We start from the raw sequence: 20,089 nt of genomic DNA, 5'->3' as shown, positions 1-20,089 counted from the left end.
TTCTTGGATAACTCCAAGTCTCAAACCTGTTCCTTTTTTAAGGCTTCACATTTCCATAGTCAGGCGCGGTGGCTCACACCTGTAATTCCAGCACTTTGGGAGACTGAGGTGGGTGGATCACCTCAGGTCAGGAGTTTGAGACCAGCCTGGCTAACATGATGAAACTCTGTCTCTACCAAAAATACAAAAATTAGCCAGGCGTGGCAGCAGAGGCTAAGCTGGAGAATCGCTTAAACCCAGGAGGTGGAGGTTGCAGTGAGTCAAGATCAAGCTCTTGCACTCCAGCCTGGGCCTGGGCAAGAGGAGCAAAACTCCGTCTAAAAAAAGAAGACTTTACATTTCTGGCCAGAGTGTCCATCCCTCACTCCTCCCTCACCTCATCCCCATTCTAGGCCCCATGCTATTTTATCTCTTGAACTTTATGGTCCTTGGCCAAATTTGAAAATCTTCCCAGGGCCAGTGCTCTCAAGTCTTAGTCTTTTGATCCCTTTCCAAGAGTGAGGGTGTATTCTAATCCCATCAAGAGTAGCTGCAGAATTTGCTAGTCCTGGCTGAGGAGTAAGAGGTGAAGTGGGAGAAATTTTTCTTACTGATGGGGCCCCCGCTGGTAAAACTTGGCAATTTCCAATTCATCCTGCAGGGATGAATTACTGTTTAGTGATGAGAAACAAAGTGGTTGGGAAAGTCGAGGCATCAGATGGACAGTGGATATTGGTGGTGGGAATTGGTGGGTTGTATTCAAGAATTCCCTTGCCTTTTGGGGAGATATGGTTTTTTAATTAATTAATTCACGCATTCTTCATTCATTCATTCATTCATTTAGCCAGCACATACTGATTTCATACTTGACAGGGTAGATGTTAGTGGTAGTATTATAATGGGCCCTGGGGGATAGAATGAGTCAAGCTTGGTTCTTACTACTTGGCTGTGGCATGTGAACAGCTCATAACATGAGAATTAATATAACAGAGCTACGCACAAAGTGCTTTGGAGCATAGAACAGTGAACAGTGAATGATTAGCTCTGCCTAGAGAAAGGTGAGGAGATCTGGACATGAGGGAAAGGACTTTGTGGTTTTGTCTGCCAATAGTTATCAAAGTGTAGTCTTCAGACCATGGCGGATGCGAGCGAGGCCTTGTCAGGACATCCAGAAGATCAAAGCCATTTCATAATAATATATTATTTGCCTTAAAAAAACGATGTATACCTTTGTACTGTTGTTGCAAAAACAGTGGTAGTTAAAACTGCTGGCACCTTAAACACAAATCAAAGCAGTGGCACTAAACTACTAGTAATGGCTGTATTCCTCACCTCCACACACTGTCAGTTAAAAAAAATAAAAGTTTTCAACAAAGAAGTAGAAATCATTAATTTTATTGAATTGTATCCCATGAGTTCATGCCTTTTAATATTCTGTGTGATGAAATATAAGTATGCATAAAGCATTTCTGCTGCACATAGAAGTTTGATGGTTATCTCGAGGAAAGCACTTGTGCAATTGAGGTGTAAGCTGACATACCTCTCTTTTTTCAGGCAGCACTATCATTACTGGAAGTAATAGGTGATAGATAACTATGGTTATTCAGTATTTGGCGGACATTTTCTTGAAAATAAATGAAATGTGTCTTCTGCCTTAAGGAAAACAACTGGTAGTATTTGTTGCCAATGATAAAATTCCAGCTTTTAAGTGAAAACTGGATTTCAGAAAACTTGTATCTGTCACTGTGAAATTGACAGTTTTCCTAGATTAAAAGCTTTTCTGATGAAATCAGTGGTTATATTAATAATTGTGACTATTTTGATATTGTATAAATGGAAGTGTCAACATTTGGAAGCTCTGCACTAACTCCTAACCAATAGTTTCCAAATGACAAGTGCGTCATGTTACAAAGTCATGCGTGTATAAAAGATCCATTCAAAGTGTAAGATAGACCAATGGATTTTAATGTTAGAGAGTACAAAAAGTTTATTTGTATAGTCTGGGATTTCACATTGCAACTAACCTTTAAGAAACCTACCACTTGTTGAGTTTGGGTATAGTCTCATATAATATCCACAATAGTCTGACTAGTAAAATACTCCTCTCTCTTCCATCTGCATATCTATGTTTTGATCTTCAGTCAAAACAACACATCACAATAGGTTGAATGTAGCTATAAGATTATATCTGTCTTCTATTAAGGCAGACATTTAAAAGATTTGCAAAAATGTAAAACAATTCTACCCTTCTTGTGATTTTTTTCAGAAAACAATTATTTTCCATAAAAATATTATTTACATTAATATGTAAGAGATTTATTATTGTTCTAAAATGAATTAATGAGAACATGGAGAGCAGTAGCAGCCTGGCTGTCATCACCATGTCTCTGAAAGGTGATTTTTTGTTTTTGGAGACAGGATCTCACTGTTGCCCAGGCTGTAGTGCAGTGGTACAATCACAGCTTACTGCAGCCTCAACATACTGCACTCAAGTGATCCTCCTACTTCAGCCTCCTGAGTAACTGGGACTACAGGCATGCACTACCATGCTCAGCTTTTATAGAGATGGGGTCTCACTATGTTGCCCAGATTTTGAACTCCTGGGCTCAAGCAATGCCTCGGCCTCCCCAAGTGCTAGGATTACAGGTAGTGAACCACTATGCCTGGTCCTGCAGGCTGATTTTGACAGCGTTGCAGAAGATGTGAGGAAGCTGAAAACAAGACCAGATGAGGAAGAACTGAAACAACTCTATGGGCTTTAGAAACAAGCTATAATTGTGGACATTAATATTGAGTGTCCAGGAATGCTAGATTTAAAAGGCAAGGCCAAATGGGAAGCATTGAATTTCCAAAATGGGACATCAAAGGACAATGTGATGAGTGCGCATATATATATATATATATATATATATATATATATATATTTTTTTTTTTTTTTTTTTTTTTTTTTTTTTGAGGCAGAGTCTTGCTCTGTCGCTCAGACTGGAGTGCAATGGCGTGATCTCTGCTCTCTGCAAGCTCTGCCTCCCGGGTTCAAGCGATTCTCCTGCATCAGCCTCCCAAGTAGCTGGGATTTCAGGTGCGCCTCACCATGCCTGGCTAATTTTTGTATTTGTTAGTAGAGACGGGGTTTCTCCATGTTGGTCATGCTGGTCTTGAACCCCTGACCTTGTGATGCACCCGCCTCGGCCTCCCAAAATGCTAAGATTACAGGCATGCGCCACTGCACCCAGCCAAGTACCTATATTTCTAAGCAAAGGAGCTGATAGAAAAAGATTGAATTTAGGATAAAGCATATGAGAAAATTGTCCTTTGGAAGCCTTCTTAATGGTATCATGACCTAACATTTAGAGGTGGAAATGCACTTTTAACTCTATGTATCATCTACATTTTTCCTATTAGCATGAATTGTAATACTTAATTAGGAGTGTACTGAAACTACCTAGTTAACTAAACTGTGGTTACTTAAACTAGGTGTCTGTAAAAGTTCTTTTAGAAAAGTGTCTTATTTTTTATTTTTATAGATTTAGGGGGTACAAATGCAGTTTTGTTACATGGATATATTGTATATTGGTGAAGCCTGGGCTTTTAGTGTACCTAGTGTACCCATCACCCAAATAGGGTACATTGTACCCAAAAGGTATTTTCTTGTCCCTTACCGTCCTCCCCCACTCCCGTCAACTTTTCCAAGTCTCCACTGCCTCCAGGGACTCTCCATGTCCCCTGATACACATTGTTTGGCTTCTACTTGTAGGTGGGAATATGTGGTGTTTGATTTTCTGTTTCTCAGTTGTTTCACTTGAGATAGTGGCCTCCAGTTCCATCCACGTTGCTGCAAAAGACATGATTTCATTCTTCTTTTATGGCTGAGTAGTATTTTGTGTGTGTGTGTAAATAAATATTTTCTTTATACAATCATCCATTAGTGGACACTAAAGTTGATTCTATGTCTTGCTATTGTGAATAGTGCCGCAACATACATGAGTGGTAGCTATCTCTTTATATAATGATTTTTTATCCTTTGGCTAGCTGCCTAATTTTGATTCTTTGGGAGATTGCCATACTGTTTTCCATAGAGGTTGTACTGGTTTGCATTCCCCCAACAATGTATGAGTATTCCCTTTTCTCTGCATCCTCACTAACATCTGTTGTTTTTTGACGTTTTAGAAAAGTCTTGCTCTGGGAGTATGTATACAAAGACTTTAACAATTGTTTGTTCTTTTGGCTTATCTGTTCTACAATGAGTTTAGTGTTACTCATTTAGTGTTAATCTGTTTTGATTATTAAGAAAAAATAGAATGAATTAATAAGTAAATATAAACATTTGTGTTTTACTTTCCTTTTTTAATTCAAAATTTTTTGGAAATTTTATTTGAAATGTTCTGATTTATACCTTATGAAACATATTATCAATCTACAAAAAAATCTTACTGAGGCAGTTTGCAAAAGTTTTATGTTGCTAAATATTCATTAAGGCAATGTAGGTAATTAAATTTTAGCTTTTATTTTGAGCTTAGGGGTACAAGTATAGGTTTGCTACATAAGTAAGCTTATGACATGAGGTTTGTTGTACAGATTATTTTGTCACCCAGGTATTAATCCTAGTACCCATTAGTTATTTTTCCTCATCCTCTTCCTCCTCCCACCCTCCACCCTCTGAAAGGCCCCAATGTGTGTTGTTTCCCTCTGTGTGTCCATGTGTTCTCATCATTTAGCTCCTACTTAGAAGTGAGAACATGTGGTATTTGGTTTTCTGTTTCTGTATTAGTTTGCTGAGGATAATGGCCTCCGTCTTCATTCATGCCCCTGCAAAGGACATGATCTCGTTCTTTTTTATGGCTGCATCTGTTTTACTTTCTAATATGGTAAATATTAAACAGTTCTTTGGAATTAAAAGATGTTACGCATATAAAAGGGTCCTGAGACCAAAAAGTTTAAAAACATATGGCTATGCTATTTTCTTTGCCTAGAACTCTTCTCTTTTTTCTCTAGAGAAATCCTACACATAGTTGTAGAGTTAATATTTAGGTATTCTTTAAAAAAAAAATTTACTGAGCATCTTGTCAATACCTGGGTTTTTGTTGCTGTTGGGGACATGGTACCAATCCCTTATGGAGATCACAGTCTGGTGGGGAAGACACATTAAACCCGGTATGATGAATGTTACCAGTGATAGCATATAAATGTTGTGGGAGTACAGGCTGCTGTCAGAGTCTCGAAAAGAACCACTTTCCCACTCACCTGGAACATATGACTGGTCAGGTTGATTGGATTATACCTCCTATATTTGATTCTTCATAGGGAAAGTGGCCGAAGTTAACAGAAGATGGGAACTGTTTACTTGCTGCTCTGGGGGTAAAGAAGGATACTACAAATGTATTAAATATCAGCCTACGCCAGGCCCTATGCTGGATGTTTTAACAAACGTGATTTCATTTTTAAAAAGTTTGTGCAGCAGATTATTACCCTTATTTTGCAAATGAGAAATTGGGGGCTCAGATAAATTAACTTGTCCAGTATCTTATGGTTTGTAATTGGTGAAGATGGGATTTTGATAGTGTTGTGACTCTTAAGTCCAGGCTTTTTCACTGTAGTTGTGTGTTGCTAAATGGATGGCTCTTTGAAGGTATTTCCAGATGGTTGTGGGAAACCTTGCCAGATTGGAATGCGTAAGAGAAGGGAGGAAAGGTCTCAGGAAGAACAGAGAGACAGCTCAGGACATGCTTGGTTGAAGGAGTTATTTGTGAGTTTTGGCTGACATGGTTTTTCTGTACAGGATTCAACAACCATAGGGGAATCAAGCTTTTGTACTCCCTAACCCTCAATCCCTTTAATCCTTCTCTGTGTCAGCTGATGCTAGCAGCAAAGGTCACCTGTCTGTCTGATCAGGTTACAAACCAGAGACTGGGTATTTGAAGCCCAAACTTCTTGGATCTTGTAGGTCTTTGGGAAAGGTGCTGGTTAATTGACCTCAGGCCAGTGGTGCAGCCTGGAGGCCCCAAACCCTAGAGTTTGGTAAACGATTTCCATTATTTTAAAATGCCTGTTAGAAGTTATGCTTTACATAGGATAAGCCTGTGTGTGGATACAGGCTAATGAAAAGATTGGATTTCTATCTTTCTTTAATTCTTTTTTTTTTTTTTTTTGAGATAGGGTCTCTCTCTGTTGCCCAGGCTGGAGTTCAGTGGCACAAACATGGATCACTGCAGCCTCAACCTCGTGGGCTCAAGCGATCCTCCTACCTCAGCCTCCTGAGTAGCTGGGACTACAGGTGTGCACCATGATACCTGGCTACTTTTAAGAATTTTTGTAAAGACAGGGTTTCACCATGTTGCCCAGGCTAGTCTTTAACTCCTAGGCTCAAGGGAACTCCCACCTCAGCCTCCCGAAGTGCTGGGATTACAGGTGTGAGCCACCACACCCAGCCTTGGATTTCTTCTTTTAGGTCAATCCAATATGATTTAGGTGTGCTACATATGATATTCTATAACAGAGTTCTGCAAACTATGGCCTGTGGGCCAAATCCAGTTTACTGCCTGCTTTTATAAATAAAGTTTTATTAGAACACATTCAAGTTCATTCACTTATATTTTGTCTATGGATGCTTTTGTGCTACAATGGCAGTTAAGTTGTGCAACAGAGACTATATGGCCGACAATTTCTAAGTTGTTTACTATTTGGCCCTTTACAGAAAAAATTTGCTGATACTTAATTATGATTCTTTCTGTCATGGCACTTAGCACACAGTGTTTTAATTGCCTGGCTCTCCCACTTTTGTAATTAACCTTCTGAGAGAAAAATGAGATATGATTCATATTTTTATGCCCCATGCTGATCATAGGGCCTAATATATGAAGAACATTCAATAAATGTTTAAATGGGCATATCACGGGCTGATAAAAAAGCTCTAATATTTAATTATATATGTTTTTGTTGGTGAGGTAGTTGAGAAACAATGCCTTAATCTTTGAGTGTATTCTGCTCTCTCCCTAAGTTCCCACCACCCCTTCATCCCATTCCCCAATTTAGCAGAACAAATGTAGAAAGAAATAAGTTTATGCAGAGATATTTCTTTTTGTATGCATACTGTTCATCATATTTTTTTTCTTTTATCAAACCATTGCAGACTGGGCATGGTGACCCATGCTTGTAATCCCAGCAATTTGGGAGGCCGAGGTGGGCTGATCACTTGAGGTCAGGAGTTCGAGACTGGCCTGGCCAACATGGTGAAACCCCATCTCTACTAAAAATACAAAAAATTAGCCGGGCGTGGTGGCGCATGCCTGTAATCCCAGCTACTTGGGAGGCTGAGGCAGGAGAATTGCATGAGCCCGGGGAGTGGAGGTTGCAGTGAGCAGAGATCACATCACTGCGCTACAACCTTGGCAACAGGTTGAGACTGTCTCAAAAAACAAACAAAAAAACAACCAAAAAAGCCCCCATTGCTTCAGTGTTCTTCTTGCCCATATTATCACCTGTAGCTTCTAAAAAAGGAAAGCAACCCAAGGCCAGCTATCTGGTCACCCTAGCAAAAAGGCAGTGGTGAAGATGGGATTTTGAAGTGCTGGCCTGGGAGTCAGCAGACTTGGGCTCTCACTGTGGCTCTTCAGCTGCCTTTGACTTTGGCACATCATTTAACATTGGTGAACTTCAATGTTCAACATACTTTTATTGAATCACATCTGGAACACTTTAAAATTTAATATTTATACTCCTCCCTTATTTTGAAAAGGATTTGAATAACTAGCAAGAGGTAGAGAGGTGACCTGTCTGGTCTTACCACTGTCTTTGGCTGGCAGACAAGTAGATGATTAAATGGATTAGGGTATTTTAGGTCTTTGATTAGTGCCTTCTAAAAGGCGTCACAACCACAGCCTCTTCATCCTGTCCCTACTTTCTGTCCTGTGACAGCTTCTTCTATTGCCTAGGAAGTCAAGATCTATCTTCTTTGAGGGTCATCTGAAGAGTATTTTGCCAAGGAAGTAGTTGTCAAGATCCAGATCAAAAGGAAAGAGAAATTTTAGCATCTAGGAATTGGAAGAAATACTAGAAACTTCAGTCAAAATACCTTTTTCAAATAGTGACCTTGAGGCCTGGAGAAGAGAAATGTCCTCCCTAGATCACATGGTAGAGCTAAGCCTAGATTTCAGGCTCTTTCTATTGTGTGCATCATTCAGACTAGGTGTTTTCCAGGCTTGTAAGAGAGGACTAGGTGTCACAGAACAAGTTAAGGTGGCCTAGGCTCTTGTACTGGTTTTACTGCTGCGTGGACATATAATGGTAGGCAGAAGAAACCGTATCCCAGACCACCTAAGGTGTTGTATCAGATGAGCTCAGGACCTTCAGATATCTAAAAAATATTTGCCTGATGTAACTGTCTATGGGAAGGCATGAGATATGAGAGGTTTCCCCAGTCAGCCTATAGCTGACCTTATATGTATCAGCACTGACAAAATGAGAAAAAAGGAAAATTACACATTATTTGGGCAATGGGACTAATTGGCTGTTGTTCTGTTTCCAGAAAGATTATATTGATTTACATTTGTGTATTTGGCTGATTAAAAATAATAACTCAATTGAATATGTATTTCTTTGATTACTAATGAGGCCAAACTTTTTCCTGTGTTCATTGGCTATTTATGTTTTCTCTCATTTGTGAGTTACTGATTCACGTTCTTGTCTAGATCCCAGTATACTCCTAGTCCTATGCGAGACTTCCCTGCCAAGAAATTATTAGGGTGATAAAGCATTGCCCCTGTGGGGGAGCTCAGCATTTTCTTGGGGAGACAGTTAAAGGCTAGATGAAACACCTCTGTCACTGTACAAGTAGCCAGTTACGTGCCTACATGAGGAGTCAGATGCTAGAAGCTAAGGATGCTGACACAGGTGGGTGATGGGTTCTGGGTGACAGCTCTGAGTAATGTTGTCTCTTGCTTTTCTTACACAGAGTTTTGCCGAATTGACAAGCCCCTGTGTCACAGTGAGGATGAGAAACTCAGCTTCGAGGCAGTTCGTAACATCCACAAGCTGATGGACGATGATGCCAATGGTGATGTGGATGTGGAAGAAAGTGATGAGGTGAGCTCTCTCATTCTGCTGTGGCTCTCTTTTCTTCCTGTGTGAATTAGTCTTTGAAAGCTGCTTAGACAGGCTATTCCCTGTGGAGAGATGTTCTCTGCTGGCTTGTTTTTTAGGAACTCATCCCCATTGGGGAAGGTGGCTCCCAGCAGAGCAGCCCTCCAGGAGTCAGCCTGTCAGAATGTAGGCTTTATGCTGGCTGGCTACCGCCTGCTTACTGGCTAGTTGCATAACACTGACTAAACTGTGTTGTTTGGGAGGGAGAGGGATCCCTGAGGCTGGTCTGTATGGTTTCCTTGGATCCTTATTGCAATCCTGCTATAGCTGGAGGGCATCAGTCTGTTCTCAGCCCTGTGTTGGCATGTGGGATAGAAGATAAGACACCCAGATCCTGCCCTCTGGGAGTTTATACTCTATTTGGGAAGAAGAAACAAATTGTTTTAGAAAGATCATTCTGAATTCCAGGCTGAAGTTTTTGGGAGCCAGTTGCATGGTCTAGATAGGAAGAGTTAGAGGAGTCTCTAAATGGAAAAAAGCTCTATTGTTTCATCTTTTGGCATTGTTGTACCTGTAGCTCAGCAGATCCCAGAGTGTAAGGTCATTATTTGTGAAAAGATTTAAAAGTTTCTTCATTTAAAGCTCAACATATACCAGTAGTTTGGTGAAGCTACCAAGTTATGCCAAATCTTCAATAGTGATGTAGTTGTATCATGAAGCTACCAAGTTATGCCAAATCTTCAATAGTGATGTAGTTATATCATGATGGGGGAGATAACCCTACTCTCTCTTTCCTGCCAGCCTACCTTTGAGTTTTGAGTTCAATTTTGGATCCCACATTGTCAGAAGGATTTGAAACAGTGAGGGCCTATACAGAGAGGAGTGACATGAGTGATGAAGAGTATGGAAAGTACAAAACAAAGAGGATTCAACACAATTATGTTTATTAAGCATGTATGTACCATGCACTGTGCTAGGCACGGAGATGGGACTGTAAATAAAACAGATACAGTCTGTCTTTATATAACTTAAAGTCTAGTGAAGAGACTTTAGCCTGGAGAAGAGGAGACTCAGGTAATATAATTCCTATCTTTAAATACATAAGAAGTAAAGAAATCAGACTTAAGTAATGATGATAGTAAAGTGAAAACCATGATACTAGCTATCATTGATTGAACTCTTACTTTATGCCAGTGACAGTGTTAAGCTTTTTGCATAGTTACTCTTTTAACTTCAACAGATTTATGAAGTTGGTATTATTACCAGGGTATGGAGCCTTAGGAAGGTTAAGCATTTTGTTCAGAGACACAGTGGGTATCAGTGCAGATCTGATTTCCAAGCCCATGCTCTTAAGTACTGCTGTATTGTTTCTTCTATTCTAAGAGCAGAACCAGGTCCAAAGTAAAGTGGGGAAAGTAAAAAGTAGGCATTTTCTTTTAGAATAAAGAATTGACTAACAGTGAGAGCTATCTTGCCATAGAAGAGGGTTCCTTGGTAGACAGTGAACTCCCTATCACTGAAGATGGGCAAGTAGCATACAGAACTCCACTGAATCTGGGTGTGGTGGCTCATGCCTGTAATCCCAGCACTTCGGGAGGCCAAGGCAGAAGGACAGCTTGAGGCCAAGAATTCGAGACTAGCCTGGACAACACAGCGAGACCCTGTCTCTAAAAAAAAAAAAAAAAAAATTGGCTGGGCGTGGTGTCATACACCTGTAGTCTCAGCTACTCTGGAGGCTGAAGCTGGAGGATCGCTTGAACGTAGGAGGTTGAGGCTGTGGTGAGCTATAATCATGCCATTGCACTCCAGCCTGGGCAACAGAGCAAGACCCTGTCTCTAAAAAAAACAAAAACAAAAACAAAACACAGAATTCACTGATTGGTCAACAGAGGGGATTTGTCTGTAAGGATGAACCAGATAATGTTTAAGGAATTTAAAGGAAGAGAAAAATAGGCTTCCTGGAGAAAAAGTAAAATTTAATAGAATGGAAAGGGTTGGGCTTACTCAGTAGTGGAGAATCAGTGTGAGCAAAGCTGTAGAAGTAGTAAGAAATATAGTGGGTTGGTTTGGTTAGATAGGGACTGTGGTAGAAAACCAGAGAACAAAAAGTTGGAAAGGAAAGTGGGGACCAGGCTGAGATATGTATACCTGTTGAACCAGGCAACTGTAAGTTCTTGAGCAAAGACAACGACTATGATGTAAGTGTCTGAAATTTGGTTACATCCAGAAGTGTCACTGACCTGTAAAGGATCAAAATTTTATTTGTCTATCCTGAGAATAGAGCCATGTTCCTGGGGGTGAATGAGGACTACTGACATCCTGATCACTGTCCCAGGGCCTGGCCACAAAACTGGGGAATGGACGAAGAAGGTGATATAACCCAAGATCTATAAGTTCTTGGAAATCTTTGTTATCTGCTCCTCGTTCTTTTTTTTTTTTTTTTTTGTCACATTCTGCTGAGTTGCTTTGTCAATGAGGGGAGGAATAAAATGTTCTTTTTAGAGGAATGTTACCACAACAAAAAGCTCATCAGCACAAACTGTTCCGAAATAACACAAAAGCTGTTACCCTGCTCTTCCCTGCGCCAGTGGTGAGTTGTTCTTTTTCAGTATAGTTTTTGCCTTGCCTTGGTTTCCACTACTCTCCCTGCAGTCTCAGGCTTCACGTGGTTAGAGAGGCCTGCTGGTCTAGGTTTGCATGATCAATCACAAGCTAGCTTCCTGAAAGAGAAAGTACCAAAATGTGTGTGCCTAAGTCACTTTAAACATGTATAAGATAGCCTTAGAGTTCAGGATCTAACTAGAAAGTTGGGTAGATATCTCAGGGTTTAGAATATTGTGTAATGGATAGTGGGGTACCAGAAACCCTGGTTCTTTTGGCCATCAAGGACCTGAAGGTTTTTTTTTTTCATTAATAAAACTTTTATTCCACTTACATGAATTTAGTACACGTGTTCTTAACAATTATGCTTGGATTGTTCATGAGAATTTCATAAAATGTTAATCAAAGCTAGCCATCATCTCAAGTTATTTCCTTGTTAACTATTTTTACAGCACATGCATGCTAGGCAGGTATCAAAAAAAATCACGAAAGCAAAAAACCTAAAAAAAAAAAAGAAATTAAATACATGGGTTTTTCTTTTTTTGTTTTACTGCTGTGCTTGATATACATGAAGTAATGAATATCAAGCAATTCATTTTTACTGCATCTTTACTTTTACATTTGTTTTCAGGTTGCCTAAAACATTTAAATACAAATAAAATGAGTGTAGCAAAAATAATGAAAGCCAACATCAGGTAACTTTATAAATGATGGAATGTGAACTGTTTCTGCCCTTATTCAGAGTAAAATGGGTCACAACTTTGTCTAAAGGAACACTTCTGCAGCCGTAGTCAAAGGTGTGCACAGTGAGATTGAATATTCCATAGATATACAAGATGTAACATGTGATATCCATGGGATGTCTGTTTCTACCACAGCCTGTTAAGTGCTCCAAACCTTAAAGTACCTACAGTAACTACACCTGTGACTAGAACCAATGATCCCTTTCACTCCCTACCAGGACAAACCAATGTGTAGGCAGTTTTCTTTGCTTAGACATGAAGCAGTTTTAACACTGGCCCTTGTGAAGCCACAGTGTACCAAATACTATGCCAAACATTTATAACCTTTATAAAAATTCTACATTCCCATTTTGGCCACCTCAAGATGGAAACAGATAACTTCCTGAATGTTAACTGGCTCTACTCTCCTAATATTAAACATAAAAACTACATGGGAAATATAGATATTCAAATAGAAGTAGCATAAACCTGTCATAAATCATAAACAAAAAACTCTTTGTGGGACAGCATGGATGACCAATGGTCTACTGTGTAAATTTTAGAATGAGGCAGACAAAGTTAGAAGGCTGGTTAATTTTCCCCTCATTCTCCTGCTTCAGCTTCATTTCCTTGGGTATCCGATGAAGGACCTGAGGTTTTTATAAGACATCTAAAAGCCTTGCTGATTACTCAAGAGCCTTAGTAGAAGTCTGAAGGGGTGCTCTATTGAGTCCTCATGTATTCAGCCTCCTACTAGTAACTTTTTTGCATAACTGGACTGTAACCCCAGTGCTAGATCTTTTAAAATTTTAGCCATTTCTGAAGTAAGTCTTTCTTCCTTCAGGTTATTGTGACTAGAGTGTTAACTTTTCTTTGTATGAATCAAAGCATATCTTCAAGGCCTCTTGTATTATTACCCCAGTAGCTAGATTCCTACATACATTCGTATGATTACATAATTCGTACGATTATAGTTTTCTTCTTATAGTTTTATCTCTTCTTTGATTCATTCTCATTTCTTTTTTATAGACACGTTTATTCAACATCACAATCAAACTATTACATTTAGCAATCAACAGCATGAGTAAAAAAAATTATCTACACTAAAACTTTTTGTTGGCATGCTTTACATTTTCCACAGAAAAGAAACTAAAATAACCTTTTACACAATTAGTCACAAATACAGTCCTACTTTATTTTGCCTATACACATGAGTATTTGTCTAAAACATGTCTTCTTTGTAGCAGCTAGGCCCTGCCACCACTGTGCTTGGCTGAGTTCACAAATCTGTTGTAACCTGTAGCTTCCTTGTCACTTCTCTGGCTTTCTTCTCCTGCTAAGCATTTTTCTAGCAGTAATTAAAATCTTTTGCCACTGCCATAGCTACTGCTGCTACTGGAACCACCATAGCTCTCTTGGTTTTGTGTTTTGACCAGTGTAGAATCCAGAGCTTCTGCCTCCAAAGTTTCCTCCCTTCATGCATCCAAAATTTGAGGACTGATTGTTATAATTGCCAAAATTATTGTAGCTTCCACCACCTCCAAAATTGCTTTCGCTACTACCAACAAAGCTGCTTCTGCGTCCACTGTTGTTATAGCTGTGAGAGCTGACACTGCTGCTGTAGCCACTGCCCTGATTTCCATAATCCTGCCTCCACTTCCATAGCCTCTGCTTCCTCCAGAGTAACCCCAGGGCTGCCCCTTTATAAGCACTGTTGTTACCAAATCCATTATAGCCATCCCCGTTGCCACCAGATCCACCACCACCATGGCTGCTACCAAAGTCACCACAACCACTGAAGTTTCTCCTCCATAACCAAAGTTGTCATTCCCACCAAAACCACCTCCGCGACCACCACCAGAGTTTCCAGAACCACTTTGACCTCTTTGGCTAGATGAAACACTAGCCATCTCTTGCTTTGACAGAGCATCCCTAACTTCATAGTTGTGGCCATTCACAGTATGGTATTTCTTTTTTTTTTTCTGGAGACAAGGTCTTGCTCTGTTGCCCAGGTGTGAACACAGCTCACTGCAGCCTGGACCTCCTGGGCTCAAGTGATCCTCCCATCTCAGCCTCCCGAGTAGCTGGGACTACAGGCATGCACCACTGCACTCGGCTAATTTTTGTATTTTTTTGTAGAGACGAGGTCTTGCCATGCTGCCTAGGCTGGTCTTGAACTCCTGGGCAAGTGATCCCCTGCCTCGGCCTCCCAAAGTGCTAGAATCACAGGGATGGGCCACTGCACCCAGCCAGTATTCCTTTTAAAAAGATTTGTTTATTTATTTTGAGACAAAATCTCACACTGTCGGCCAGGCCGGAGTTCAGTAGTGTGAGCATGGCTCACTGTAGCCTTTACCTCCCAGGCTCAAACGATCTTCCTGTCTCAGCCTCTTGAGTGGCTGGGACTACAGGCACATGCCACCACACCCAGCTAATTTTCAAAATTTTTAAAAAAATTTAAAATGTATCTTTTTTTAAGCCCCCAACAAATATCCTTTTCATAGTTAAGTGGGCACCTGATCTTTGAGAATCTTCTCTTGATACAGCTCTTCCGTTCACCTTGTGTAGCCTTGCATTCACAGCTGCATCCACCTCCTCCACAGTGGCATATGTGACAAACCCAAAGCCCCTTGAGCACTTGGTATTTGAATCTCTCATTACCACAGTCTGTGAGTGCTCCCTGTTGCTCAGAATGGCTCATTGGACCCTCATTGGTCATTTCAAAGCTCAACTCTGATGACGAACTTCTACACCTGTTGGGACTCCTTAAGAGACTATGACTTAGACTTGATAGCAGTGGGAAGAGTGACTTTGATGATGTTTTCAGTGGCATCCATGGGCAGAAAAAGCCATTCTCGTTTCTAATTGCTGAATATACTCTGCTGTGAAATTAGACTTAGGGCAAACTGAGACTCAGTAGGCATGTCATAGAAAAATATATAATCAGGCCAGTTGTGGTGGCTCACTCCTGTAATCTGAGCACCTTGGGAGGCTGAGGCAGGAGGATTGCTTGAGCCCAGCAGTTCAAGACCAGCCTGGACAACATAGGGAGACTCTATGTCTACCAAAAAAAAAAAAAAAAAAAAAAAGACTTTTTAAGAGTCCTTAAAATAAAAGAAAAACATATAATCATTTGTGTAGGGGCAGCTAGTTTGGTTAGGTGCCTTCTTTGCTTGCTTCTCTTCTGGATAGCAGAGGCTATGTATTGTGGGCCTTTCAGATGTGCAAGATGGCTCTATTGGTGATGGTGCCCTTCTTGCAGAGCTGGCAGGGAGTTCTACCAGGCTGGCAGTATGAGAATTCGTGACCTGTGTTCTATTCAAACCTGTGGTGGGGTTTGCTCCATGGGCAAAAGATTTGTTGCAGTGGAATGGTACTGTTAGGTTGTGCTTAACAGTATGAGGTGGGCAGACAAGGGCCTACCTAAGACCATTGTCCCCTTGACTGGACCAGACTTTTTGAGAGCAGTGCTATTTTCTTTTCTGCAGCCTACATGGCAAATCAGGGCATTTATTCAGCCATTAAACAAATTCTTATTTAATACGTATTAAAGGCAGACACTATTTGAAGGCTAGGGATTCCACAGTGTACAAAACAGATAAGATCCCTGCTTTTATGGAACTTGCATTCTAGTGATCTATATGTCACAGGTGATTAAGTGATAAGAAAACTTTGAAATTAGGCAGAACTGTGATCAGATTATAGTAGTCTAGTGACTTTTCCTTTGGTTTTCTCAGGGTGAAGTGGTAGTTAATGATTCCTACCGTTTCAGGGTTGTTGTCAGGATTCAGTGAGAAAAGTGCTATTTAATGCTCCCAAAACAAATAAAGAACTCTCAAAACTCGACGACAGAAAATAAGCCAGGCCAGGTGCCGATGACTCATGCCTGTAATCCCAACACTTTGGGAGGCCGAGGTGGGCAGATCACTGCTCTTATCTGGTTTGTCTCCATTCTCCCCAGTGCCCAACAAAGCCTGTTATAGAATATGTGCTTAATCACTGTGTTGAATGACTGACCAATATTGCTATAGCAGAATGCTATCATTCTGCTATGGGAGTCTTAGCAAGGGTGTGATCACACATTTTAGGGGATAAGGATGAGTAGGTAGCAGTATGAATCCAGGAAGCTACAAGATCTACTTACGACTTCTGTTAGTGCCTGTGGTGTCTGATGTAGAAGTATAACACAGGGTTATAAGCTTATGCTCTGGAATCATACAGACTCCATTCTGCCTCTTCCAGCTGTGGAAACTTGGGGAAGTTACATAATCCCTTTCCACCTCAGTTTCTCCATTAGAAATTGAAGTAATAATAGTGGTAGGCCTTTCATGAAGTTGTTGCGAATATTAAATGAATAATGCATATAAAGCACTTAATACAATGCCTGGCACATAGAAGCTCAATGAAAGTTTTTATGTTTATTATTATTATCATCAGAAAGAACATATATTTTGATGCAAACAAGCCTGTATTCAAAACTTGGCTTTGCCATTTACTGGCTATACAACTTTAGGCAAATAACCTTACCTTTCTGAGCCTCAATTTTTTTTTTAAGCTATCTGAGGAGGGATGTTGCAGGGATATTGTGAGAAATTAATGTTTGCAAAGCTCCTAACACAATGCCTGGTATATAGGTGCTAAAACATAGGTGGTAAAGCCATGATTTTTTCTCTCTCAACATAAGGGTACAATAGTGAGGGCTGGCCTGTATAGCAAAATTCCACATCAGCTCTATCACCATCCCATGGCACCACAGCATTCAGCCATGGGAGCCACTCCCAGTGGTGTGCCTGACTTGACTAGGGCCAGGACACTGTAGGAGGTTGAGGTAGTTCTGTTTTTGCCTAAGTGGTTGATATTAAGAGGGAGGGCATGATAAAGCAGGATCACACATTTACAGGGACTACAACTTTTCTGGCAGCTCACCCAGCCTCCTACATATGCCTACATTTTTTTTTTTTTTTTTTTTTTTTTTGAGATGGAGTTTCGCTCTTGTTGCCCAGGATGGAGTGCAATGGTGCAATCTCAGCTCACCGCAACCTCCGCCTCCCAGGTTCAAGTGATTCTCCTTCCTCAGCCTCCCGAGTAGCTGAGATTACAGGCATGCACCACCACGCCCGGCAAAATTTTATATTTTTAGTAGAGACGGGGTTTCTCCATGTTGGTCAGGCTGGTCTCAAACTTCTGACCTCAGGTGATCTGCCCGCCTTGGCCTCCCAAAGTGCTGGGATTACCACGCCCTGCACCTGTGTACTTTTAAAAAGATCTGGCTTTTGGGCCAGGCACAGTGGCTCATGCCTGTAATCCCAGCACTTTGGGAGGTCGAGGCGGGTGGATCACTTGAGGTCGGGAGTTCGAGACCAGCCTGACCAACATGGTGAAACCCCGTCTCTACTAAAAATACAAAAATTAGCTGGGCTTGGTAGCAAGTGCCTGTAATCCCAGCTACTCGGGAGGCTGAGGCATGAGAATCACTTGAACCCCAGGGAGGCGGAGGTTGCAGTGAGCAGAGATCATGCCACTGTACTCCAGCCTGAGCGACAGAGTAGAAGTGTCATGAGAACTGTTTAGAGTTTAGTGGGGGTAGAAATAGACTTGTTTTCTATGTTTTTCATTGTCCCACCGAGAGGCATGCTAGGTCCTGGGAGGCTGTAGGAGTTCAGGAAGCTGGCATCAGGTGGAATCAGAGCTAAGGGAGCTAAACTCTGAGGGGAGCAGTCAGCAGGTTCACTTGCAATATCTAAAATGCCAGTAGGAACTTGGACTTGATAGGTAGTAGTATATAGGGAGAGAGTAGGAAGCCCAGTGCTGTGGCTAATATGGGCCAAATTAGATGAAGATAAGTAGCTGGGTTATTTATAGATGGTATTACCATAATTATTAATAATTGTATTCCCTTTCATGCTCTGGGCCTCACTTTCTTATATTCAGATAGCTGTAGACAACCCTTAAGTGTTCTGCCTCTAGTCTCTCCTGGAAAGCCCATGTCGTACATGCTGTGAGTGATCTTCCTAACCCACATTTGGGTTCCGTGTCTCCTGCATGATTTCCTTTTCCTGTTTCCTTTAACTTCCTGTACCTACCACTCCATCTCTTTAAATCTGACTTCAACCTTTCTTTTCTTTGTTTCTCATTGAAATATATTTTTTAAAGAGTTGGGGTCTCACTCTGTCATCTAGGCTGGAGTGCAGTGGCACAATTGTGGCTCACTGTAGCCTTCAGCTCCTAGGCTCAAATGATCCTCTTACCTCAGCCTCCCAACTAGGTAGGGCTACAGGTGTGCACCACCACACTAGGCTAACTATTTTTGTGGAGACAGGGTCTTGCTATGTTGCCAAATCTGGTCTTGAACTCCTGGTCTCAAGCAGTCCCCTCACCTCAGCCTTCCGATTTGCTGGGGATTACAAGTGAGAGCCACTGCACCCTGGCTACCTTTGTTAATTCTCCAGACATACCTCCTACCACTTTGGTCTGGCTCCAATCTTCTTTGTCTTATAAACATTTTATGTTTACTTCCAGTCCCCTTTCTTTGCTCAGGTAGTTCTCCTTACCTGGAATTAACCTCTTGTGCCCCTCCCTGCAGCCCTGGCCCTGTCTGTATCAATCTTAGTTGTCTTCTGGAATGTGCCAGCTTCATTTTATGTGAACCTTCCCTGACTTTCCCATTCCCAGTGATCTTCCTCATCTCAGTACTAACTCCCATAGCACATAGTCTCTATAGCTCAATTTAGCACTTAATTAGAAATTGCCTTGCTTTGTGCCCTAATGATTTTGATTGTATTATTTTGTCTATAAATTTGTCTTCCTGCACTAATACTGGCATTATTAAAGCACAACTCATCAGATTACTTCTACCATGTGCCAAGCCGAGCTGATTACATACAAAGTTTTGTTTAATCCTTAACCACTCTGTGAACTAGGTGTTGTTAGCTTTATTTTAGAGATGATAAAACTATAAATGAGTGGCTTACTTTTGCTTCTTTAATTAATCTAAACTCTTGTCTGTCCTTCAACGCTCCCATCATTTGGATTTAACTCATGCTACTAGTTCATGTTATACTGCATTTTTTTACTCTATGCTACAGCCACCCCAAACATGCTCTTCATATCTTATCACTGTGCCCCTGTTCCAGATAAATCCTTATCCTGGCATTTCTCTGCTTCCCACTTTGCCTGTAAAAATTTCACTCAGGCCAGGTTTGGTGGTTCATGCCTATAATCTCAGCTACTTGGTTGAGACAAGAGGATTGCTTGAGGCCAGGAGTTCTAGACCAGGCTGGGCAACATAACAAGACCCCGTCTCTTAAAAAAAAAACAAAAAAAAACAAAAAAACCCACACATTTCAGTGCAATGCCTGGAATAAAACAACAACAACAACAACAACACACACACAAAAAAAAAAACCCAAAAAACAAATAAAAACAAAAGGAAAGAGAAATTTCATTTGTCCTCCAAGGCCTAGATCAGGGTTTCTGAACCTCAGCATTATTGATATTTTGGGCCAGATAGTTCTTTGTTGTGGGGAGCTGTCTTGTACATTGTAGGATGTTTAGTAGCATTCCTAGCCTCTATATACTGGATGCCAGTAGCAAACCTTTCCCCTTCCCCCTTCCAGTTTGACAACCAAAAATATTGCCAGTTACTATTGTCAGTTGTCAACTTTCAAACTGCCCCTTGTTGAGAACTACTGGCCTAGATTAAATGTTGCCTC

At 40.9% G+C, this 20,089-nt stretch overlaps 1 protein-coding gene, 2 long non-coding RNA genes and 1 pseudogene across 16 annotated transcripts in view; 3 read left to right on the top strand and 1 right to left on the bottom strand.

Moving 5' to 3' along the window:
* Positions 1-20,089, top strand: part of STIM1 (stromal interaction molecule 1) — a 219,746-nt gene that overhangs the window by 100,078 nt on the left and 99,579 nt on the right. For 12 of the 14 annotated variants that reach the window (XR_013403303.1, XM_077961177.1, XM_077961178.1 and 9 more), the window contains 1 exon segment: positions 8,927-9,057. The exons of the other annotated variants lie outside the window; for them this stretch is intronic. Coding sequence is in view for 8 of the 12 variants with exons in the window: in XM_077961178.1 (XP_077817304.1) it covers positions 8,927-9,057 (131 nt within the window). In the remaining 4 variants the exon portion in view is untranslated. 14 annotated transcript variants of the gene reach the window in all.
* Positions 2,464-3,259, top strand: LOC144334527 (acyl-CoA-binding domain-containing protein 7 pseudogene; annotated as a pseudogene).
* Positions 11,478-19,805, top strand: LOC144334327 (uncharacterized). The gene is made up of 2 exons (XR_013404071.1): positions 11,478-11,705; positions 18,961-19,805. It is a non-coding gene; the product is annotated as an uncharacterized LOC144334327 (long non-coding RNA).
* On the bottom strand, positions 11,952-15,466 carry LOC144334337 (uncharacterized). The gene is made up of 2 exons (XR_013404081.1): positions 14,722-15,466; positions 11,952-14,405 (listed from the first exon to the last, which is right to left on the bottom strand). It is a non-coding gene; the product is annotated as an uncharacterized LOC144334337 (long non-coding RNA).

The sequence above is a fragment of the Macaca mulatta genome, chromosome 14 (genome assembly GCF_049350105.2).
Source record: "Macaca mulatta isolate MMU2019108-1 chromosome 14, T2T-MMU8v2.0, whole genome shotgun sequence".
Classification (NCBI taxonomy): domain Eukaryota; kingdom Metazoa; phylum Chordata; class Mammalia; order Primates; family Cercopithecidae; genus Macaca; species Macaca mulatta.
Note: the sequence above shows the minus strand (reverse complement) of the source record. Positions and strands in the feature narration are given on the sequence as shown.